General features: G+C 46.6%; 3 protein-coding genes across 5 annotated transcripts; 2 read left to right on the forward strand and 1 right to left on the reverse strand.

The window, feature by feature from the left end:
* Nucleotides 1-920: 920 nt before the first annotated feature.
* Nucleotides 921-13,891, reverse strand: LOC142369225 (high affinity immunoglobulin gamma Fc receptor I-like). Of its 3 annotated transcripts, none has more exons than XM_075451535.1 (6): nt 13,536-13,891; nt 13,421-13,456; nt 13,046-13,306; nt 12,721-12,966; nt 1,465-1,665; nt 921-1,361 (listed from the first exon to the last, which is right to left on the reverse strand). In XM_075451535.1, the coding sequence occupies exons 1-6, from the start codon at nt 13,564-13,566 to the stop codon at nt 1,261-1,263; spliced, it is 876 nt and encodes a 291-aa protein (XP_075307650.1). In that variant the 5' UTR covers nt 13,567-13,891; the 3' UTR covers nt 921-1,260. The 3 variants fall into 3 exon arrangements, with proteins under 3 accessions (XP_075307650.1, XP_075307651.1, XP_075307652.1); XM_075451537.1 differs by lacking the exons at nt 921-1,361; nt 1,465-1,665 and adding exons at nt 11,670-12,279; nt 12,489-12,647; XM_075451536.1 differs by lacking the exon at nt 13,421-13,456.
* A 6,321-nt stretch (nt 13,892-20,212) lies between these two features.
* Nucleotides 20,213-23,888, forward strand: LOC142369160 (high affinity immunoglobulin gamma Fc receptor I-like). The gene is made up of 6 exons (XM_075451421.1): nt 20,213-20,328; nt 20,648-20,683; nt 20,776-21,048; nt 21,128-21,373; nt 21,447-21,623; nt 21,881-23,888. Exons 1-6 carry the CDS (start codon nt 20,301-20,303, stop codon nt 21,979-21,981), a joined length of 861 nt encoding a protein of 286 aa, XP_075307536.1. The 5' UTR covers nt 20,213-20,300; the 3' UTR covers nt 21,982-23,888.
* Nucleotides 23,889-23,967: 79 nt separating this feature from the next.
* LOC142369495 (low affinity immunoglobulin gamma Fc region receptor II-like) lies at nt 23,968-25,068 on the forward strand. The gene is made up of 4 exons (XM_075451841.1): nt 23,968-24,121; nt 24,227-24,262; nt 24,442-24,714; nt 24,794-25,068. Exons 1-4 carry the CDS (start codon nt 24,091-24,093, stop codon nt 25,066-25,068), a joined length of 615 nt encoding a protein of 204 aa, XP_075307956.1. The 5' UTR covers nt 23,968-24,090.
* The last annotated feature ends 5 nt before the right edge of the window (nt 25,069-25,073 follow it).

Below are 25,073 nucleotides of genomic sequence, written 5' to 3' on the forward strand. Positions count from 1 at the left end.
GGAGACCAAAACTTGGTCCAGTAATATATATATTTATATATTCAGTTGTATGCTGCCAAATGCACATGTGCCAGCAGCTTCAATCACATGAGAACAGCTCACTGTGATGTTTGAAGTTTTTACCTGAATGTATTTTTATTGTTACATTTTCTTTATTTTATATCGTGTTGAATTGAAGTTGATCGTCAGGAACAGGTTTGCTTTCTGTCCTCAAACCAAACCTGCAGAAGTTGCACTTAAACTGAACTTTAATGTCCTGAATGCACTTTGTGTTGTGCCAGAAAAATAAACTTTTTTATTTATCAGAGTTGGAGTTCTGTCTTTAGTTTTTTTTCACAGGTGCAAACGTTTAGTAGTGCAAAACTACTAAGAGAATCTGTGAGAATCAGTTCCGGGTTGGAGGGGGACGTCAGTCCATCACGGAGACAAACGACCATCCACCCGAGGGTAAGAATCACCAGCTGATGTTAGTGGGATGGTTCTGGGAGGCCCAGAGTTCGTCCTGTCGGGCTAAAACATTCTGACTCAGGCAGAAAACAGATGAATGAGGCTTAATGTTAAAGAAGGAAATCTTTATTCCATCCCAGCCAAAGCCATTTAAAAAGATACTGTTTTCTTAAAAGAGTTTAAATCCATCTCCAGATGAAGAAGTGATTTAAATACGAAACATGTTCACTTTCCAACAAGAAGATCAAGAACACAGCGACTTCACTATATAACAAATACAAATTTATCTTTGTGGGTCTGACAGTTAACGGCATTTTAGATGCTGATCCATCACTTTTTCTTCTTTATGATTACACACAAATGATCAATAACGTGTTGGATGGTTCGAGTTCATTTTTATAAGGGCTGGGCGAGTTAACTCGTTATTATCGAGTTAACTCGTTAATTATTGAACGGCGATTAAAAAATATTGCGCATTAACGCAGGTTTGATTTTTTTTTTTTTTTTAATTTTTAAAAATTAAAAAAAAAAATTAAATGTTATGGCACTTTCATTTATATGGCAGCACATTTAAAATAAAGCTAAAAGCTATACACTACTTTTGGATTTTGCGTACAAATGCGATTAATCGTGATTAATCAGGGAAATCATGTGATTAATTAGATTAAAAAATGTTTCCGTTGCCCAGCCCTACTTTTTATCTTTAGCAAAGCAGCTCATGTTCACACTAATGAATCACAGACTGTTCAGCTGCTGCTCATCTTTTCTGCGTCTGGATCAGGAGGAACATCGAGCATCGGAGGCCGAGAAGCTTCAGAAGCGATGCTCTGTGGTGACGTCATCGAAGTCTTTGTCCAATCCCTGCACGGCCGGGGTGGGCCGAGTCATCGCCATGGAGAGGGGAGGGCCACATCCTGTAGTCGGAGCAGGTGAGAAAGGAAAATCCAAAATTAGTTATTGATGGATTGATTGACTGATTGATTGATTGACAGGTCAGTGAATGGTTCAGAGTGTTACCTGTGGCTCTGTGTCGATATAAAGACACCATGAGGAGGGTGGAGATGAAGTACGGACAGAACACCAGCAGGTGGAGGAGCAGTCTGAACACAAGGTGGAGGGAGGCTGAGGCAGGGGGCGGGGCTGCAGATGTGGGCGGGGCTGCATATATGGGCGGAGCTTCAGATGTGGGCGGAGCTGCAGATGTGGTTGTAGGTTTCTCTGCAGACAGACGGTATGTACACACGTAGCCGGGTATTTTTAAAAACGAATATTTCCCCCCCTCCGTTTATAAAATAATCTGTATCCACATTACCTCGTTTTCGAAAAAAAAAAACCTTCCACACATAACCGAACATCTGCGTTTTCACCTGTCTTGACAACCCAAATGCATTTGCTGTTTTGCGTAATCTGCCCTCGTCAGCTAAATAATAAAGTGTGCACGCAACTTTTTTGAGCACACTGACAGGTGATCGCATGACAGTAGACTGCCCCTCGATATGAGGACGTAATAATTCCGACAGCGACAGGAGTGAGGACCGGGACATGCGAAATTGTCACGCCATTCCTCTGGGAGTACGACTTGGGCGTGTAAAATCAAGGCAGTAAACAGCGCCTGCACAATAATAACCACCACAGTTCTGAAGGCATCCATGCTTCTTCAGTAAACAAAGGTTGTACGTTTGACATCGGAGTAGATTTGTTGTTGTTTTGGCCAGTGGCGATTCTAGAGTCTGTGGGGGGCCCTACCGACCGGTGTTCGTCACCAAAACATCTGACACCAACGAAAAATGTATGAAATAAAACCTCTTTTTATTCCAAACATGAAAAACATTGTTATTTTTAAAATATACATATAAAGAATAAATAAATAACTAAAAAAAAGACTACGTTGTCTACGTTGGCACTTGATATTCGCCTGTTGCTATTTATCTACCGGGTGTAGCTGGCCATCCAATAATAATTGTGTTCATTTAAAGATTCTTTGTGACAAGTAAAGCTGTTCATGATATCGATTTCATAAGTATGGTTTTTATTTTCCACTAGCCGTTGAATTTCCGGCGAACGTTGCCAACAATCGCAAACACTCTGAGGGGCCAGTTCTCCGCGAACACAGCCTACAGTGGAACTTGACGTGAGTTTGACGAAGTCAACAATGCAATTATGGAATTATAGAATGGCATGTTAACTAGACAATCTTTGACTAAATCATTTACATTGAACTGTTCAAAGAAAACATGTTCACCACGAACGTTCGCCACTGTTTGAGACTTTATAAAGTAACTAGACAATCTTTGATTGAATGCACCTCAGTGCAGCAGCTGTAGTCTGGCTGCATGTATAATGAACACTCTGATGGCCAGAATATAGGATCTGCACTTTAATGCCAATAAGAGCAGAGGGACACAGTGAGCAGACACACAGGCATAAGCTCTCCCTCAGCAACATCACACGCACCTCCCACCTTCTGGGTTTTTAAAAGAAATATACATATATAATTACAAATAAAATGTACACACTAAAATGTGCCATTGGCTATTAATTCTGCTTTTCAAAATTAAATTAAGAACAACAATGAATAAAAACAATACAAAAATATAACATATTTAAAGTGACTTGGGTCCCTGTTTAAATAAAATAAAATAAAAATGTTTTTCCTTTGTGCACCTTTGACATGTATTACACACTGTGGATATCCCTCTAATGCAGACCATATAGAATTAATTATAAAATTAACAGCTTTAACAATTTAATAACAAATGCAGTGACAAACCTATAAGAGCAGAGGGCCACAGTGAGCAGACACACCAGCTCTCCCTCAGCTACTGCAACGGGTAGGAAAATATGCAAATGAGGTCCAACTCGGACCAAACAGGTAGAAAACGATTTTTTTATAATGACTAAAACACATCAAAACATTAAAGACAACCTGGCGCTACATTTACTGGACGTTTTCAACTAAACAAACAACTTTTAAACACGCTAGCTTAATTTAATGACAGAGGTTTCTTCCTGTTGAAAGGGAGTCGTTTCTCTCCACAGTCGCCTCAGGCACGCTCAGGCCGGGAGATTGGACCGAAAAAGAAAAGTTTTCAGTGCAATCTGTTGGTTTCCTTAGCTAGGAAATTGTTTTTGAATTGGCTCTATATGAACGAATTGGATTATTTTATGAATAATTATGATTACAATTAATTGAATTCCAATTGGCTTGAATTGGACTTACTATCTAAGTGCCTTGAGATGACATTTGTTGTATTTGGCGCTATATAAATAAAAATGAATTGAATTGAATTGAGACCATCCCAACACAGCTTACCATCACACGCACCTCCCACGTTCTGGGCACAAAGGTGCGGTGACGCTGTACATGCGTCATACACCGTGCATCGTCAATTAAGACCCCCGCTGCAACAAGTAAACCGGAACTATGTACGATGTCAATAAATCAAACAAAAATAAAAAATAAAACAGAAATAAAGACACTAACACATAGTTTTGAGAATGTTCACCTTGCTAATAAAAAAAATAGACATTTAAATTATAATCAAAATATTGGCACAGCTACATCAGCTCTCGGGGGCCCCCTAGTGGCTCGGGGCTCCAAGCAGTTGCCTGCCTTGCCTATTGACAAGGTGCGCCTCTGGTTTTGGCGCATATTGTGATGTTCGAAAACGCAAAACTCCGGTTATCTCTGTCTACACGCAGCTGCATAAACAGAGTTTTCAAAAATCTTCACTTTGCCCGGAGTTTTTAAAAACATTCGTTTATGATGCGTTTTCATGTGGATGACAGGTCCAAACGTAGAAAAATATATTCGTTTCAGCAGATACCCGACTACATGTGGATGGGGCCTGAATCCCACCTGGTCAGGTGACTGTGGATGAAATAAGTGCTGAAGTGACAGTGAAGCTCCTCACCTGTGACGGAGATCCAGCTGGGTGGAGACTCTCCATGACCGCTGATGCTGCACCTGTAGAGGCCTTCATCAGAGCTGGTAACATGGAGGAGGGTCATGTGACCTGTAGGCTCCGCCCTGATGAGGGAGCCATCTTTATAGAAAGCAGCTGGGAGGTTGGAGGGAGTGGTCTTTGTTCGACAGCTCAGAGTGACGTCACCTCCCTCCATCACAGGGAGGACAGGACTCTGCAGGATCACTGATCCACCTCAACACAGAGACAAACTACAGCATTTCATCCATTTCCACACAGCTTCATCAGCACTAACTCCACAGTCTGATCTTACCAGAGACAGTGAGGCTGATGCTGTTACTGGCTGCTCCCTCTCTGGACTCACACCAGTAAACTCCACTGTCCCACTCAAGCATCATGCTGTTGATACAGGAGGAACCAGCTGGTTTCCCCCATCCTGATCCACACTGAGACACATGTCCTGCGGAGGTTTTCCTCTTCAGAGTCCATCCAGCAGAGCTGTCGTCCTCCTCACAGCTCAGAGTCACAGAGTCTTCTGTAAAAAACTGAGATCGGCTCGGATTCACAGTCAGTTGAGCTGGATTGAGGAACAGAAGAAGATATTTAGCACTGGTTAGCAGTCTTTTCACTGGCGTCCCAACAAAAGGAGATAAATAAATATAGTGAATACACTTTCTAGCTTTTTTTATCTTCTGTATAAGTAACTTTTTGGACTTCTGATTAGGACAAAGGAGGAAAATTAAGAATCTAATATGTTTTACAGTGACGTCAGCATATACCAGACCCAGTGCCTCTCTACTTAGCTTAAAAACAGAGGGCTGAAGACACCAGAAGTAACGTCAAACGTAAAGATAAGCTGTGAGTTTCTGTCTAAATTATTGTATTTGCAGTGTAAATCCTAACCTAGACCTGTTCCGAGGCTGCCTGTAACCACATCTCCCTATCTGCCACAATTCCAACCTTTCAACATGTCAGCTGTTACAACAGAGAAGGTACAAATTTGCACTCTCTGAGTCACTGACATGACATCATCACACCACCGTAGGGACCATTAGACCAACATAATACCATCAGACCAACATAGGGACCATTAGACCATCATAGGGACCATCAGACCAACATAGGGACCATTAGACCAACATAGGGACCGTCAGACCATCATAGGGACCATTAGACCAACATAAGGATCGTCAGACCAACATAGGGACCATTAGACCAACATAAGGATCGTCAGACCAACATAGGGACCATTAGACCAACATAAGGATCGTCAGACCAACATAGGGACCATTAGACCAACATAGGGACCATCAGACCATCATAGGGACAGTCGGACCAATATAGGGACCGTCAGACCAACATAGAGACAGTCAGACCATCGTAGGGACAGTCAGACCATCATAGAGACAATCGGACCAATATAGGCACCTTCAGACCAACATAGGGATCGTCAGACCAACATAGGGACAGTCAGACCAACATAGGGATCGTCAGACAAACATAGGGACCATCAGACCATCAAAGGGACCATCAGACCATCAAAGGGACCATCAGACCAACATAGGGACCGTCGGACCAACATAGGGACCGTCGGACCAACATAGGGACAGTCAGACCAACATAGGGATCGTCAGACAAACATAGGGACAGTCAGACCAACATAGGGATCGTCAGACAAACATAGGGACCATCAGACCATCAAAGGGACCATCAGACCATCAAAGGGACCATCAGACCAACATAGGGACGGTCGGACCAACATAGGGACAGTCAGACCAACATAGGGATCGTCAGACAAACATAGGGACAGTCAGACCAACTTAGGGACCATCAGACCATCATAGAGAATGTCAGACCAACATAGGGACCGTCAGACCATCATAGGGACAATCAGACCAACTTAGTGACAATCAGACCAAAATAGTGACCGTCAGACTATCACAGGGATCGTCAGACCAACTTAGGGACCATTAGACCATCATAGGAACCATCAGACCAACATATGGACCGTCAGACCTACATAGGGACCTTTAGACCATCATAGGGACAGTCAGACCAACTTAGGGACCATCAGACCATTATAGGGAATGTCAGACCAACATAGGGACCGTCAGACCATCATAGGGAATGTCAGACCAACATAGGGACCGTCAGACCAACATAGGGACCATGAGACCATCATAGGGAATGTCAGACCAACATAGGGACCATTAGACCATCATAGGGAATGTCAGACCAACATAGGGACCATCAGACCAACCTAGGGACCGTCGGACCAACATAGGGACCGTCGGACCAACATAGGGACAGTCAGACCAACATAGGGACCGTCAGACAAACATAGGGACAGTCAGACCAACATAGGGATCGTCAGACAAACATAGGGACAGTCAGACCAACTTAGGGACCATCAGACCATCATAGGGAATGTCAGACCAACATAGGGACCGTCAGACCAACATAGGGACCATTAGACCATCATAGGGACCGTCAGACCAACATAGGGACCATTAGACCAACATAGGGAATGTCAGACCAACATAGGGACCGTCAGACCAACATAGGGACCATTAGACCATCATAGGGACCGTCAGACCAACATAGGGACCATTAGACCAACATAGGGAATGCCAGACCAACATAGGGACCATTAGACCAACATAGGGACCATTAGACCAACATAGGGACCATTAGACCAACATAGGGACCGTCAGACCAACATAGGGACCATCAGACCATTATAGGGAATGTCAGACCAACATAGGGACCGTCAGACCATCATAGGGAATGTCAGACCAACATAGGGACCGTCAGACCAACATAGGGACCATGAGACCATCATAGGGAATGTCAGACCAACATAGGGACCATTAGACCATCATAGGGACCGTCAGACCAACATAGGGACCATCAGACCAACATAGGGATTGTCAGACAAACATAGGGACAGTCAGACCAACATAGGGATTGTCAGACAAACATAGGGACCGTCAGACCAACATAGGGACCATTAGACCATCATAGGGACCGTCAGACCAACATAGGGACCATTAGACCAACATAGGGAATGTCAGACCAACATAGGGACCGTCAGACCAACATAGGGACCGTCGGACCAACATAGGGACAGTCAGACCAACATAGGGATTGTCAGACAAACATAGGGACAGTCAGACCAACATAGGGATCGTCAGACAAACATAGGGACAGTCAGACCAACTTAGGGACCATCAGACCATCATAGGGAATGTCAGACCAACATAGGGACCGTCAGACCAACATAGGGACCATTAGACCATCATAGGGACCGTCAGACCAACATAGGGACCATTAGACCAACATAGGGAATGTCAGACCAACATAGGGACCGTCAGACCAACATAGGGACCATTAGACCATCATAGGGACCGTCAGACCAACATAGGGACCATTAGACCAACATAGGGAATGCCAGACCAACATAGGGACCATTAGACCAACATAGGGACCGTCAGACCAACATAGGGACCATTAGACCATCATAGGGACCGTCAGACCAACATAGGGACCATTAGACCATCATAGGGACCATTAGACCAACATAGGGACCATTAGACCATCATAGGGACCGTCAGACCAACATAGGGACCATTAGACCATCATAGGGACCGTCAGACCAACATAGGGACCATTAGACCAACATAGGGACCGTCAGACCAACATAGGGACCATTAGACCATCATAGGGACCGTCAGACCAACATAGGGACCATTAGACCATCATAGGGACCATCAGACCAACATAGGGACCATTAGACCAACATAGGGACCGTCAGACCAACATAGGGACCATTAGACCATCATAGGGACCGTCAGACCAACTTAGGGACCATTAGACCATCATAGGGACCGTCAGACCATCATAGGGACCATTAGACCATCATAGGGACCGTCAGACCAACATAGGGACCATTAGACCAACATAGGGAATGTCAGACCAACATAGGGACCATCAGACCAACATAGGGACCATTAGACCATCATAGGGACCATCAGACCAACATAGGGACCATTAGACCATCATAGGGACCGTCAGACCAACATAGGGACCATTAGACCATCATAGGGACCGTCAGACCAACATAGGGACCATTAGACCATCATAGGGACCATCAGACCAACATAGGGACCATTAGACCAACATATGTCTTCATTTGCTCTTAGCAAAGGGCTGTCATTATCTTTGTAATATTAAGTACTTTATCCATTAATATTTATGCCAGTTTGTGCCGTTAACCACCTTGTCATCTCTGCTCAGAAGCTTGGCTCAAATGGACAAACCGGGATGAACACCACCATTTACCCTAATGCTTTGTATACAGGATGAAAGTATGGCCCTCAAACATACTCAATGTGTTCAGCAGAAGCCAAAGTGTATGAGGCCGGTGGAAGTGCTTTAAAACACAATCTGTTCGGCCATTTCTAACGGAAACGCAACATTAATATGCATGTTGTCAATGTTTGATTTGCTGAACAGACGAAGAAAATCTCAACTTGCACACTTCCGATAATCCTCGACAGACTCGGTATCAGCCTGTGAGGGGGGTGTACTCACCTCGGTTTGTTGAGCAGCACAGCAGTGAGGTCAGAGCTGAGGAGAAACGAAACTTAGGCTGCTTTAAGGTCGTTGACACAACAAAAACTCACATCAGCCCATTGATTTCAAGCTGGATGTTATCACGAAACACTGATGCAGAGTAACAGAAAGAAGGAAGGTTCCTGTATCAAATCATTACATTTTACGCATCTTTTTAAAGTTTAAAAGCAGTGGCTTCAACAATTAAAACAGAAGAACAAAATAATTATATAAAAACCCTAAAAGGGTTGGTTGTTTTTTTTGTAATCTTTGATATTTTTACTTACAGATGAGCCACAATACAGATGTTTCCTCCATCCTGCTGCCTGGCGATTTAACACCGACTCTCCACATCGAGTCAAAGCTCCACCTCTGTGACGGTGGGTGTTGTAGTTTTCTCTCTCCTGATCGCTGAAACGTTCTTTTTATTCAAAAGGAACTTCTGTTAAAGGACTAAAACAATATTTTAGTGTTGGAGAGAAGAAGAAAAGAACGAATCTGCACCTTTCATGAAAGAGAGGAGAACCTTTGATGAGGAGACGTTGTGATGAGGGGCATAAAAAGGTGAGTCTTCCTGTTGCTGACAGCAGCTCAGCTCACAGGAAGTTAGGTGGGCTGAGCGTGTTCCTGCAGATCTGAAAGCTTCTCTCGGTTTCAACCACAAAACTCTGAAGATAGAAAACAAGCTGGCAGCCAGAGAACACTGCATTGTTAAAGGGACAGTTCGCCTCTTTTGACATGAAGCTGTGTGACATCCCATATCAGCAACATCATTTATGAACATCTTCTTACCCCCTGCTGCGTCCTGTGAGCAGAGTTCCAGCCTCGTTTTGGTGTTGATGAAGGTAGTCCGGCTAGTTGGCTGGGGTTTAAAAAATGATGCTTTCTTCACTGTAAAACGTTTAAACTTTTGAAAATGTTCTTTTTATGAATGTCTTGATGAACACAGAATATTTCCTGTTAAACCAGTAAAATCACAGCTTTACCTTTGCTCTGTTTGATATTCTGTCGGTGATGATGTCATATCTGACGTAACTGTATGTCATAAAGTCTTCCTTTAGCTAGAGCCCATAGAACCACAGCCCAATGTAAAATGAAACAGTGAAAACAGGTGACGTGAGTGAAACTAATGACCTGGCATGGGAAGTGAGGGGAAAAACAATGGCAAGACTAAAACTAAACATGAACTCAAAAACCAAGACATAAACAACCTAAAACATGATAAAACATCAAACTAAAAAGATGACGAAAATCCCATGGACGTGACAGAGCCCCCCCCTCAAGGGATGGATCCCAGACAACCCAACAAGTGGGTGGGAGGGAGGGGCTCGAGACTGTGGGTCCTTGGACTGTGGCTCTCTAGGCTCTGGCGCTAGCTCTGGCTCTCTGACTCTATGGGCCTTAGCTCTCTGGACTCTGTGGCAGCTAGCTCTGTGGACTCTATGGGCGCTAACTCTGTGGACACTATGAGCGCTAACTCTGTGGACTATATAGGCGCTAACTCTCTGGACTCTATGGGCGCTGACTCTGTGGACACTATGGGAGCTAGCTCTGTGGACTCTATGGGCGCTAACTCTGTGGACTCTATGGGGGCTAACTCTGTGGACACTATGGGCGCTAACTCTGTGGACACTATGGGCGCTAACTCTGTGGACTCTATGGGCGCTAACTCTGTGGACTCTATGGGTTCTTTTTAAATTTGCACCAGAGACTGAAATGATAGAACATAAACATAAAAATGATTGTTGAAACCGTGAGAATCAGAGGTGTGTCTCACCTTCAGACCTCTGGTGAACGTGTCGTCTCAGCAGAAAAAACACATCACAGAAACAAACAAGAGGAAAAACTACAAAGAGAAGAGGCGAGGAAGAACCAGGGGGAGGTGCAGATATAGGGCGAAGGGTGGTGGTGGTGGGTTTATCTGAAATAAAGATATTTATCACATCACTGTCACATTATGAATGTTTAAACTCTTTAAACTCAGCTCAGGAATCACAGAGAGTCACCTGAGTAACCCTCACCTGTGGCAGAGATCCAGCTGGATGGAGACTCTCCATGACCGCTGATGTTACACCTGTAGAGGCCTTCATCAGAGCTGGTAACATGGTGGAGGGTCATGTGACCTGTAGGCTCAGCCCTGATGAGGGAGCCATCTTTATAGAAAGCAGCTGGGAGGTTGGAGGGAGTGGTCAGCTGACAGGAAGTGAGATGGAGGGGGTTTGTTTCCCCTCTCTGCTTTAACCTCTGATCTGTGGTCAGTCAGAGAACAGGAAACTGTGCGGCTGCTGCCATCAGTCCACACGGCATCGTGCTCTCTTCACTGGTCGGTTCAGACGGGCTGTTTTTGCCCTGCTGGGACGTTCAGGATCGGACCAGAACCAGTCAGAACCTGAGGTATGACATCCTGCTGACTCCACCTGCTGCATTCAGGGTAACTCTGAGGTGAAAACTCAAAGCTGGAAGTTAGATTGTTGGACCTCTGCGCATGGAAAGTGCTCGTTCATGCTCGCACTATTTTCTTAGCGGTGGCGGAGTAATATCAACGAACATCCAGTACAAAATGTCAAATAAAACACGACAGAAGCAACTTTTCACCACGAAATTTGATATGGATTACCAGTGCACACCAGTAACCACTCCGGTGAGTTGATGATTTTGAAAACGGACGTTTATTGTGCTTTTACGGACCTTTCTAGACATGCGCATGACTTGCCGTTCTGAAGCAGGTTGAGAAGAATCAAAATTAGGCAAATACCGGAGACAGCAGTAAACATCAAAAAAGCGGTGAGGGGGGTTCTAAAACATTGCAGAAGACTCAGAAAAGAGGCTTAATGTTGAAAATACCGCAGTTCCCCTTTAAGACCGATGGCTGTGAGTCAAACTGACCACAGAAGTACAAAGAAACCTGGGATTGGTTTGATTTTCCTCAGTTAGCTTTGAATGGCATGTGGCTCTTCTCCTGCCTGAGATATTTTTACATGTTATGAGGCAGTCTTACCAGGCAAGGAGTCAATGTTTGGATTTGATAGAACGTCATTTCCTTTTGGGTTTTGTCAAAGTTAGTTTGAGGGTTCGTAGCTCTGAATGGTACCAAGGAGACGACCCACTCTGAGACAGAACTTTGTCCTTTAGTGGATGATGTTGACAGGTGGTACACAGCAGGTAGAGAGTGATGAGACGTTCAGCTCAGGTCAGAAGTGATGCTCTGTGGTGACATCATCATAGTCATCATCCAATCCCTGCTCAGCCTGGGTGGGCGGGGTCATCACCGTGGAGACGGGCAGTTTACTTCCTGTAGTCAGAGCAGGTGAGAAAGGAAATGTAGAAAATTCAACAAAACAAGGAGAGTTCAGTTAGAGAGACCTGAAAATCATTGATTGGTTGTTTGATTGATTGATATGTTGATTGATTGGTTGATTGATTGATTGATTGGTCGATTGATTGGTTGATTGATTGATTGATTGATTGATTGACAGGTCAGTGAATGGTTCAGAGTGTTACCTGTGGCTCTGTGTCGATATAAAGACACCATGAGGAGGGTGGAGATGAAGTACGGACAGAACACCAGCAGGTGGAGGAGCAGTCTGAACACAAGGTGGAGGGAGGCTGAGGCAGGGGGCGGAGCTACAGATGTGGGCGGAGCTGTGGTTGCAGGTTTCTCTGCAGACAGAATCCCACCTGGTCAGGTGACTGTGGATGAAATAAGTGCTGAAATGACAGTGAAGCTCCTCACCTGTGACAGAGATCCAGCTGGGTGGAGACTCTCCATGACCGCTGATGCTGCACCTGTAGAGGCCTTCATCAGAGCTGGTAACATGGTGGAGGGTCATGTGACCTGTAGGCTCCGCCCTGATGAGGGAGCCATCTTTATAGAAATCAGCTGGGAGGTTGGAGGGAGGGGTCTTTGTTCGACAGCTCAGAGTGACGTCACCTCCCTCCATCACAGGGAGGACAGGACTCTGCAGGATCACTGATCCACCTCAACACAGAGACAAACTACAGCATTTCATCCATTTCCACACAGCTTCATCAGCACTAACTCCACAGTCTGATCTTACCAGAGACAGTGAGGCTGATGCTGTTACTGGCTGCTCCCTCTCTGGGCTCACACCAGTAAACTCCACTGTCTGATGGGAACATGTAGCTGATCTTACAGGAGGAACCAGCTGCTTCTCCCCAGTCATCACACTGAGTCCTGGTTTCTCTGCTTGTGTTCCTCCTCAGAGTCCATCCAGCAGAGCTGTGGTCCTCCTCACAGCTCAGAGACACAGAGTCTCTAAGAAAGAACTGAGAGCTGCTGGGACTCACAGTCAGACCAGCTGTGAGGAAGAAGGGAGGATGTTTATCATCAAAAAGAAGTCTTTATAGATGCTGCAGCCACAGTCTCTGTGGAGTCCGTCAGGTTGAAAGTGTGACAGCAGGAGTTCACTAACCTCGGATCGTTGTGCAGCACAGCAGTGAGCTCAGAGCTGAAGGGAAACCACTCTCAGGTCAGTTTGAGGTTTCACATTCATGAAGGCAGCAAAGTAAAAAGAGTGGAGTACTCACAGAGCAGCCACGGCAGAGATGTTCCCTCCATGCTGCCGCCTGGTGATCTGAGATCCTCTCTGTGATCCGTTCATCGTGGTGCAGCTGAGAGCAGGTCAGCTGACAGGAAGTGAGATGGAGGGGGTTTGTTTCCCCTCTCTGCTTTAACCTCTGATCTGTGCTCAGTCAGAGAACAGGAAACTGTGCGGCTGCTGCCATCAGTCCACACGGCATCGTGCTCTCTTCACTGGTCGGTTCAGACGGGCTGTTTTTCCAACTCTGAGGTGAAAACTCAAAGCTGGAAGTTAGATTGTTGGACCTCTGCGCATGGAAAGAACAAAGTGGGAATAAATCGCGGCTTCCTTTTGGTTTGCTGGTTTGCTGCTTTCCTGTGAATAAGAAACCTTCATTTAGCTCATTTTACCAATAAAACAGCAGCTTTAAAGGCACCAAAGGCCCGGGGTCAAATGTTTCAACATGTCAACGATGACAGGAGAAAGATGTTGCTTTACTACATCAGCTGTCTGTTTGGGAATCATCTCAGATTCACAGCTGGCTTTAAGAACCCACAGATACAGAGCAGAAAATCCAACTTCTGCTGGACTTCTCTTTGACTTTTCATCGTCTCAGACTGGACATTCTGAGTCTCCGGCTGCCATCTTATTGCTTCATGATGTCATTGCTCCTACATACAGGAGGATGCATTTTACAGTTGGATGTGCAGCCACAACATCCAGGATTTGGTGAAACAGGTCTGAGACGGTGTCCTTGGAAAACCAGAGCGGTGCAGTATCAGTCAGGATTACTGAGACTTAACAAAAACCTTCGTCTTCAAGACAAGACCGTGTGAAACTATGAGGTCAGCCAGCAGGTGTCCTGCATGGAGATCCCAAACGTTGTCAGTAAAGAGACATACAGACATTAATATCTGACATAATTAGGAATAAGCTTCTCTGGAAAGCTGCAGGGAGTTGGTCCTTTTTATCTGCTGATGCTGGGATGGTAACTCAGGGAGGAAGAAACAGGACGGGTTAAAGTCCAACATCCAAATGTTTATTTTCAGGCAAAAGTCAAATAACAGGCGGAAGTGGGATAAGGAAACACACAAGACAAGACAAACAGATCCTAGATGAGGGACCGGACAAAGAACAGCTCATAAAACCCCCAATGATGTAGCCTGATAAACCAGCCTAAATGGATTGGATGTCTAATTTAGTCTGGCTCCGATCAATGGATACAACGGAACATTGTTGATGAGCACAACCCGTTGTCTTTCAAACCGTGTCTGTGCCTATAGGCCAACGCTCTGACCAATCAGCGCAACTGACTGTGACGTAGTAAGCGCGACAGAAAGCTTTGGTGGGAGGGGACTCTTCCAAAACTGATGCCAAGGCTGAATCAAACGAGCGCTGTTCCATTGCCGCCGCCATCTTTCTTGTTGTGCTTTCGCTGTCTATGTTCGCTTCCACTGCCCAACGTCGCACTGCTCTGTCGTCACTCCCTCAAAACCCCGCACCAGAACCCTCTGCCCCGCCCGCGTTGATTCAAAACACATCTCTGCGTTGTGATTGGTTTAGTTGCCATCTGCCAGATTCAGGGCAGTATTTTCAAAATGAAAAGTGGTTCGAGGCCAGACCCAACCGCAGGCAAAACATTTTGCCGTCCAGCAGTTGGCGCTGGTTTTCCAGGCTACCAATGATGAATAAAATGATTGGAAAACACGTTCCTTTGCCCAGACGCGGGTCACCGGGGCCTCCCCCTGGAGCCAGGCCCACCAGCGAGCGCCTGGTGGCCGGGTCTGTGCCCATGGGGCTCGATCGGGGCACAGCCCGAAAATATGACATGGGTCCCCCTTCCGAAGGGCTCACCACCCGTGGGAGGGGCCAAGGGGGTCGGGTGCAGTGTGAGCTGGGTGGCAGGCGGAGACCTTGGCGGTCTGATCCTCGGCTACTGAAGCTCTTGGGACGTAGAACGTGGAACGTCACCTCTCTGCTGGGGAAGGAGCCTGAGCTGGTGCGTGAGTGAGGCTGAGTGGTTCTGGCTAGATATAGTCGGACTCACCTCGACGCATGGCTTTGGCTCCGGAACCAGCCTCCTTGAGAGGGGTTGGACTCTCTTCCACTCTGGAGTTGCCCGTGGTGAGAGGCGCAGAGCAGGTGTGGGCATACTTATTGCCCCCCGGGGGGGAAGCGGTGCACCGTCAACACCGTGTATGGTGAGGGCGGGGCTCTGCTGATCTCATCTAGGGACGTCGTGAGTCGGAGGGGGGCCTCCTCAGTCCTACTGACACGCCTTCTGATGAGGAAGCAGAGTTGGGGAGTTCGGACCTCAGTGGGGCCTAAAGGGCCCCGGGGGTGGATGAGGTCCGTCCTGATTTCCTCAAGGCTCAGGATGCTTTAGGGCTGTCTTGGTTGACACGCCTCTGCAGCATTACGTGGACATCGGGGACAGTGCCTCTGGACTGGCAGATCGGGGTGGTGGTCCCCCTCTTTAAAATGGGGGGCTGGGGGGTGTGTTCCAATTATAGGGGGATCACACTCCTCAGCCTCCCTGGTAAGGTCTATTCGGGGGTACTGGAGAGGAGGATCCGCCGGATAGTGGAATCTGGGATTCAGGAGGTGCAGTGTGGTTTTCGTCCTGGCCGTGGAACAGTAGACCAGCTCTATACCCTCAGCAGGATCCTGGAGGGAGCATGGGAGTTCGCCCAACCGGTCTACATGTGTTTTGTGGACTTGGAGAAGGCGTTCGACCTTGTCCCTCAGGGACTCTGGTGGGGGGTGCTCCGGGAGTATGGAGTGCCGGACTCCTTGATATGGGCTGTTCAGTCTCTGTATGACCGGTGTCAGAGTTTGGTCCGCATTGCCGGCAGTAAGTCGGACATGTTTCCTGTGAGGGTTGGACTCCGTCAGGGCTGCCCTTTGTCACCGATTCTGTTCATCATTTTTATGGACAGAATTTCTAGGCGCAGCCAGGGCGTTGAGGGGGTCCGTTTTGTCGACCTCAGAATCGGGTCTCTGCTTTTTGCGGACGATTTGGTTCTGTTGGCGTCGTCGGGCCGTGACCTTCAGCTCTCACTGGAGCGGTTCGCAGCCGAGTGTGAAGCGGCTGGGATGAGAATCAGCACCTCCAAATCCGAGACCATGGTCTTCGGCCGGACAAGGGTGGAATGCTCTCTCCGGGTCGGGAATGAGTTCCTTCCCCAAGTGGAGGAGTTCAAGTATCTCTGGGTCTTGTTCACGAGTGAGGGACGAATGGAGCAGGAGATTGACAGGCGGATCGGTGCGGCGTCTGCAGTGATGCGGGCTCTGCACCGGCCCGTCGTGGTGAAGAAGGAGCTGAGCCAGAAGGCGAAGCTCTCGATTTACCGGTCAATCTATGTTCCTACCCTCACCTATGGTCACGAGCTGTGGGTAGTGACCGAGAGAACGAGATCGCGAATACAAGCGGCCGAAATGAGTTTCCTCCGCAGGGTGTCTGGGCTCTCCCTTAGAGATAGGGTGAGAAGCTCGGTCATCCTCCCTGGTGAGGTGTTTCTGGGCCCGTCCCACTGGGAGGGACTATGTTTCTTGACTGGCCTGGGAACGCCTCGGAGTCCCCCCAGAAGAACTGGAGGAAGTGACCGGAGGACCTAAGAGACTGCTACGACACCACGGACTGGTATGTACTGCTGGGTGCACAGAGGGGATGACTCACTGTCTCAAAGACGATCTCAACTTCTGTGCAGATGTGGTCGCCCCCACCAAGACTGTTCGGTGATACCCAAACAACAAACCATGAGTAACATAGGGAGTCAAGGCTGTCCTCAACCAGAAGAAGAAGGCCTTCAGGACCAAAGGACAAGGAGGAGCTGAAAGCAGCACAGAGGGAGGTGAAACGCTGCCTGAAGGTGTCACGCCATGAGACTCACGTTTTAGTTATCATGTTTTAAGTTACGTTTTTGTGTTTCATGTCTTGGTTTTGAGTTTTTGGTTGTTCCATTAGTTCATTCACGGCACCTGTTTATTTCCCACCAGCTGCACCTTGTCCCCAATCACTCACTCCCTATTTAGTTTCCTGCCTCCCCTGTCAGTTTGTTGGATCTTTTTCGTCTCTTGTCTTCCATGTCTCACCTGCCTTGTAATCCATGTTCCACGATCCCTGTCAAGCTAAGTATTTATTATCCATGCCATGTTAAGTCCTTTGTTTTGTTTTGTTTTTCCAAGTATTTATCCAGTCAAGTTTTTTGAATCCGGCTCTGTCGCGCCCATGGACTCTTGTTTTTAGTTTTTAGTTTCATGTTTTAGGTTCTTAGTCCATGTTTAGTGTTTAGTTTTGCCATGTTTTAGTTTCCCTTCACTTACCAGTTCATTAGTTTCACTCACTTCACCTGTGTTTTTTCCCTCAACTGCACTCACTCTCCAATCACTCTCACTCCCTATTTAGTTTCCAGTCTCCCATCTCAGTTTGCCGGATCTTTGTTGCCATTCATGCCCTTCATGTCTCCTCACCCATGCTACCAGTTTTTTCCAAGATAAGTATTTATATATTATGCCATGCCAAGTGTTTTTGTTTGTTTTTTCACAGTTTGATTTTTGAATCCGGCTAAGCAGCGCTTTGTGTTGAAACTTTGTTTTTTGTTAATAAATCACCCTTTATTTTTGAAAAGTCTGCATCCGTGTCCTCCCTTCCCCATACCTACCTGACAGAAGGAGGCAAAGGACTGAGCTGTATTTGGGCTAAAGGTGGCTAACCGAACACTCTGGTGGTCAACAAACCAAAGGAGAAGGCAGCAGTGGGACAAGTTAAAAAAACACCACAGGTTGAAGCAGGAAGTTAAAGAAGTAGGAAGTGAAGGCAGCAGCGGTGTCAGTGGTAATGGGAGGCCTCTGGTATCCCTGGCCTGGTGTTACGGTGCTTGTTGTCCCCTCTTTCCTGTCCTCTCAAACCCCATAGGACCATAGAGGGCTGAAAACCGAGGCAAAATTATGTCCAGGACAGGGCGTACTTTGAACAGCCTGTCATGACCTGGCTGACCCCTACCCACATACTCAAGAGTTGTTGGCAAAGTGGAGGAAAGAGAGAATTATTTCGAATCTGTTCCTGGCCATCACTTTTCCAAAGCCAGGGTTGTGTGTTGGCCAAAACTCTGCCCAGTAGTCCTCAATTTCAGGCTTGTCCACTTGCTCCATGCACAAATGCAGGGCTAGAAAAGCCTTCATTTCGGACACTGTTACATCACACCACTGATGGAAACCAGATTTGGGCTTTAGTTCATGAGAGGACAGATACTGGCGCGCATAACGATTTGTCTCCGTTGTAAGGAGGTTCCAAAACTCGTCAGTGAGAACGAGGGAGAGAAAACCTAAGGGGGAAGCATTTGCGAAGTCATCCTCACCCAAAAAACCAACAGGCTCACTAAATGACTTTATCCAGTCCTCATATTCTTCCTCTCTCGGCAAATGCAAATGCACCCAGCCACTATCATCGGTGACATCTCTGCCAACATGTCGTCTCCCCCTCCCACGCACACGAGGAGGGCAGCGGCTAGTAATGCTACGGCCTCTCACTCCCCTGCTGCCACGACCAACACCTCTCCTACGGACACTACGGCCACGCTCACCACTGCCACCCACCCTGTAAAAGCCAGATAAAGGGACAGAAGGACTGTGTGTTTGTGCTTGAACATTGTGTGATCCGATGTCAGGATCATTGCGCTGGCGGATAGGCAAAGCGCCGCGGCTAGCCGCACCACCGGGGGCTGGGTGGAGAGAGCGCATGCTAGAGATACCAGACCCACTTCTCCCACCCCTGATTCCTTGGCCAACACCTCTACGGACACTGCGACCGCGTTCCCCACTACCACACACTCCATTGAGGTTGGATAACGGCACCGAATGAGTTGGAGTGTGTGTGTGTGCTTGGAGAACAGCCTCGCTTCGCTTGCCGGCACCATTGCCTTCGGAAGTTTCACCGTGGGAAGCATGAGCGCTCGTCCGATCCTCCTCCTCACGAGGTAAAAACTCTCGGAATCGGCAAATAGCATGCTCAATACTTCCGCACGGTTCAACTCCTTACAACCTGATAAAGAAGGCTGGTTCTGTTCTGGGGACGACTGTGGAACCTCTGGAGACAATAATGCAAAGAAGGATTTTGCATAAAATCAAGAGAATTATGGACAACCCTGAACATCCTCTCCATGAGACTGTTATCGGAAAACAGAGTCTCCTCAGTCAAAGGCTTCTTCAGTTTGGATGCAAAACGGACCGCTACAGGAAATCTTTCCTGCCCACAGCCATCAGCATCTATAATAACTCCTTGATTTAATTGAGCTACATCAACATTTAATTTCCCTCTGGGATAAATAAAGTATTTTTGAATTGAATTGAATTTGAATTGAAGGCATGGTGTTAAAAACTCACTAATAGTTCGCTGACAATAAAAATTCGACTCGCACGTCTCTACAGAAAAGCTCTGAATAAATAAATCCGTATCTGAGCTAGCGTGGCTTTTTGCACTGCTTTATAAAGACACTGTGAAGTACAAAATGACGTGAGCTTGGTCTTGTTTGAAAGGGTAACATGTTTGCCAACTAGTGGTAGGAGGACTGAAACCTTAAATCCCGTTTATTTTATCTACAGACTGTTTTGTTTGTGCTGACGTCATGTCGCAATTCTGCGACTTTGGCGGTTAGAGGGTTAATATCTCAGTACAGTGAGAAGGAGAAGAACTTCTCTCTCTTACAGGAAGAAGGCGGCCTCTCTTTGGTGCGACTATATTTGAAAAGCGGTCAGATGGCTGAGAGGCACGATGAGGGAAGCGTCTGTGCGTCTGCTCTGTGAGTACAGAAACTCTGTTTTAACTGTGTGTTTATGGGCTGATGGAGCAGACGGGCTGCATCAAAGCACCATCTGAACTGTGTTAGAGAGGAAACCTGAAAGTTTTCATCTTTAAAGGAGCACGTATGTGGACACGTGTCTTTAACACCAATAAGCGGAACTACATGTGCTGCATCATGTAGGAACAACTGAGTAATGGCACAGAAACAAAGCTCAGAGAAAACAGGACCAATCTAAAGTCACCTGGACATTTATCTGAAGCTTTTATGTTATTTTGCATGTTTAACTCAAAGCAAACTGAATGTGATTTCTCTTTAGTTCTGAGCTCACTGCTCTGCTGCCCCACAGGGAGAGGTCAGTGACGTTTTATACCTGTTCAAATGTTTCTAGTTATTCTGAGAAGAGATCAGCAGGTTTTTAATCTATTTATTCTTTACTTATGTCAGCGCTCACAGCTGGTCTGACTGTGAGTCCCAGCAGCTCTCAGCTGTTTGAAGGAGACTCTGTGTCTCTGAGCTGTGAGGAGGACCACAGCTCTGCTGGATGGACTCTGAGGAGGAACACAAGCAGAGGAACCAGGACTCAGTGTGGATCAGGATGGGGCAAAGCAGCTGGTTCCTCCTGTAAGATCAGCTCCACATACCCGTCTGACAGTGGAGTTTACTGGTGTGAGTCCAGAGAGGGAGCAGCCAGTAACAGCATCAGCCTCACTGTCTCTGGTAAGATCAGACTGTGGAGTTAGTGCTGATGAAGCTGTGTGGAAATGGATGAAATGCTGTAGTTTGTCTCTGTGTTGAGGTGGATCAGTGATCCTGCAGAGTCCTGTCCTCCCTGTGATGGAGGGAGGTGACGTCACTCTGAGCTGTCGAACAAAGACCCCTCCCTCCAACCCCCCAGCTGCTTTCTATAAAGATGGCTCCCTCATCAGGGCGGAGCCTACAGGTCACATGACCCTCCTCCATGTTAACAGGTCTGATGAAGGCCTCTACAGGTGTAGCATCAGCGGTCATGGAGAGTCTCCACCCAGCTGGATCTCTGTCACAGGTGAGGAGCTTCACTGTCATTTCAGCACTTATTTCATCCACAGTCACCTGACCAGGTGGGATTCTGTCTGCAGAGAAACCTACAACCACAGCTCCGCCCACATCTGCAGCTCCGCCCACATCTGTAGCTCCGCCCCCTGCCTCAGCCTCCCTCCACCTTGTGTTCAGACTGCTCCTCCACCTGCTGGTGTTCTGTCCGTACTTCATCTCCACCCTCCTCATGGTGTCTTTATATCGACACAGAGCCACAGGTAACACTCTGAACCATTCACTGACCTGTCAATCAATCAATCAATCAATCAATCCACCAACCAATCAATCAATCCACCAACCAACCAACCAACCAATAAATCAACCAATCAACCAATCAATCAACATATCAATCAATAAAACAACCAAACAACCAATCAATCAATCAACCAATCAATGATTTCCAGGTCTCTCTAACTGAACTCTCCTTGTTTTGTTGAATTTTCTTCATTTCCTTTCTCACCTGCTCTGACTACAGGAAGTAAACTGCCCGTCTCCATGGTGATGACCCCGCCCACCCAGGCTGAGCAGGGATTGGATGATGACTATGATGATGTCACCACAGAGCATCACTTCTGACCTGAGCTGAACGTCTCATCACTCTCTACCTGCTGTGTACCACCTGTCAACATCATCCACTAAAGGACAAAGTTCTGTCTCAGAGTGGGTCGTCTCCTTGGTACCGTTCAGAGCTACGAACCCTCAAACTAACTTTGACAAAACCCAAAAGGAAATGGCGTTCTATCAAATCCAAACATTGACTCCTTGCCTGGTAAGACTGCCTCATAACATGTAAAAATATCTCAGGCAGGAGAAGAGCCACATGCCATTCAAAGCTAACTGAGGAAAATCAAAGCAATCCCAGGTTTCTTTGTACTTCTGTGGTCAGTTTGACTCACAGCCATCGGTCTTAAACAAGGTGACAAACGACCTCCTTACTGCCTCTGATAATGGTTTAGTCCCTTTTCTGGTCCCGTTTGATATCCCTGAACTTATTGCTACCATTGACCATAACTTCTTATTAACAGGACTTAAATATTTAATTGGAATCAAGGGTACCGCTTCAGACCGGTTCAAGTGTTCTCCTAATACATGCTAACTTTGGGCGATATCATCAGGAAACATGACATGATATCCATCGCTATGCTGATGATCCTCAACTCTATGTATCAATGAAACCTGATTAAACGAACCAGTTTTAAAAAATGAGACTTTTCTTAAAGGCATAAAGCCTGGTTAAGCTGTAATTTCCTACTCCTTTTACCCTAAAATGCTCAGAGAGTCACTACCTAACCACAGAGTTGGTCTCCATGGCATCGCCTCAGCCCCTAGTTCTACTGTGAGGAATCTCGGGGTCATTTTTGACCAGGATTTGTCTTTTAACTCTCACCTTAAACCGGTCTATAGAGCTAACTTTTTCCTCTGCTAAACATCACGAAAATAACGAGCATCTTGTGCCAAAGTGATGCTGAAAAATTGGTTCCTACATTTGTTACATGCAGGCTGAACTACTGCAATGTTGTTTTAGCTGACTGTCCAAGCAGCTCCCTGAAGATCTTTCAGCAGATCCAAAATCATGGCCCTTCTTGGACTTTAACTCACCCGTATCTGGCAAAGCAAAGAAAATCAAGTCATTTCTGTGGGTATTTGTAGTTATTTTTACATTTGTCCTGTCTTTGGTGGAGCTGAGACTGCTGCCCTGTGAGGCCTTTCTTAGCCATCAGCAGACTTTAAATCATCAGCATTGTCCAAAAAATGAGAATTAATCCTTGTTTTCACAAGAGATACCAAAGCTCATTGGTGACTGGACTGTTGAACACTCAGTGTTGGCTCCAAAAGGAAGATCCAGGGTTTCAGCGCTACCTGCTAATAAAAGCAGGGACTCTGATTAGAAACAAACTCTGACTACGTAAATCAGCCTCACTGCTTCCTCAAGCAGTGCTGAACATCTAAAACTGTTTAAATATCTCCTGGATTTAGAGGCATTATAACAGCTTTGAATGCAGATGTTTGAATTTTAAATTTCAGAGCTGTTAGGAAATTGTGGGAGGAGCCTGATGACACCTTTTAAACGGGCCAATCAGAGCAAGCTGGGCCCTTTGTGGTGAGGGGCAGCCTCCCTACTTTCTACTTCGACTGTTAATCTGTAAATATGTTGTTAGATGGCAACTTTAAAGTGCAAGTTCAGACTTATTATGAATAAAATCAGTTAGTTCCAGCTGAGTGTTAGTGTGTGATATGTATTTTTTTTTCAAAAAGTGACCTTTTAAAGTTTAAAGTTGATCAAAATAATCTTATTTAACACATGAAAGCAGATAAACAGCAAATCTTCCTGCCCAGAGGACCTCCATCATGTACCTGTGTATACACCACTTCACCTGCATCACACAGGTGTTTATTAAGCTGTGCAATGACTTTTGGTGCAAATGAAGCTTTGCAGATGTTTGGAAATAAAACATTTAACAAATAAAATCAAAGAAAAGGAACTTCTGAGTCTGTGTTTGTTACCATGTGACCGCGCCGTCCTGTTTGTGGGTTGTTGCCTCTCTTCTGGTATCAGAGTGTTTCCTGGTTGGTGCAGCAGAGACAAACACTCAGAGCCTCTGACATGTGGCGGCGCCCAAAGAGGAAGAGGAGGTTCTCACCGAGAGTCAAACTGCCGCTGGTCTCACTTCATCCAGCTGCAGAATGGAGGGAACATCTGTACGGAGGCTGCTGGGTGAGTCCCGTCTGCTGGATGTGTGTTGGTGTGTGAGTCGCTGCTGCTTCCCACAGCAGAGCAGTCGCTGAAGCTCCCACTGACCTGAGTGTGTTTTCCCTTCAGCTCTGAGCTCCCTGCTGTGCTGCACAACAAGCCGAGGTCAGTGAACTCCTTCCATCAGTCTGACTCTGGTTCTGTCCCAGAAACCCCGTCTGACAGCAGCAACACTCTGTGTGTCTTTGCTGGGAGAAACAAACTGTTTCAGCTCTGACTCTGTCACACTCTGAGCTTATTTCATGTCCGCTTCATGGAAACCATCACCTGTTGTGTCATTTCAGCGCTCACAGCTGGTCTGACTGTGAGTCCCAGCAGCTCTCAGCTGTTTGAAGGAGACTCTGTGTCTCTGAGCTGTGAGGAGGACCACAGCTCTGCTGGATGGACTCTGAGGAGGAACACAAGCAGAGAAACCAGGACTCAGTGTGGATCAGGATGGGGCAAAGCAGCCGGTTCCTCCTGTAAGATCAGCTACACATACCCATCAGACAGTGGAGTTTACTGGTGTGAGTCCAGAGAGGGAGCAGCCAGTAACAGCATCAGCCTCACTGTCTCTGGTAAGATCAGACTGTGGAGTTAGTGCTGATGAAGCTGTGTGGAAATGGATGAAATGCTGTAGTTTGTCTCTGTGTTGAGGTGGATCAGTGATCCTGCAGAGTCCTGTCCTCCCTGTGATGGAGGGAGGTGACGTCACTCTGAGCTGTCGAACAAAGACCCCTCCCCCCAACCCCCCAGCTGATTTCTATAAAGATGGCTCCCTCATCAGGGCTGAGCCTACAGGTCACATGACCCTCCGCCATGTTACCAGCTCTGATGAAGGCCTCTACAGGTGCAGCATCAGCGGTCATGGAGAGTCTCCACCCAGCTGGATCTCTGTCACAGTTGAGGGTTACTCAGGTGACTCTCTGTGATTCCT

Source organism: Odontesthes bonariensis, chromosome 19 (genome assembly GCF_027942865.1).
Source record: "Odontesthes bonariensis isolate fOdoBon6 chromosome 19, fOdoBon6.hap1, whole genome shotgun sequence".
Taxonomy (NCBI): domain Eukaryota; kingdom Metazoa; phylum Chordata; class Actinopteri; order Atheriniformes; family Atherinopsidae; genus Odontesthes; species Odontesthes bonariensis.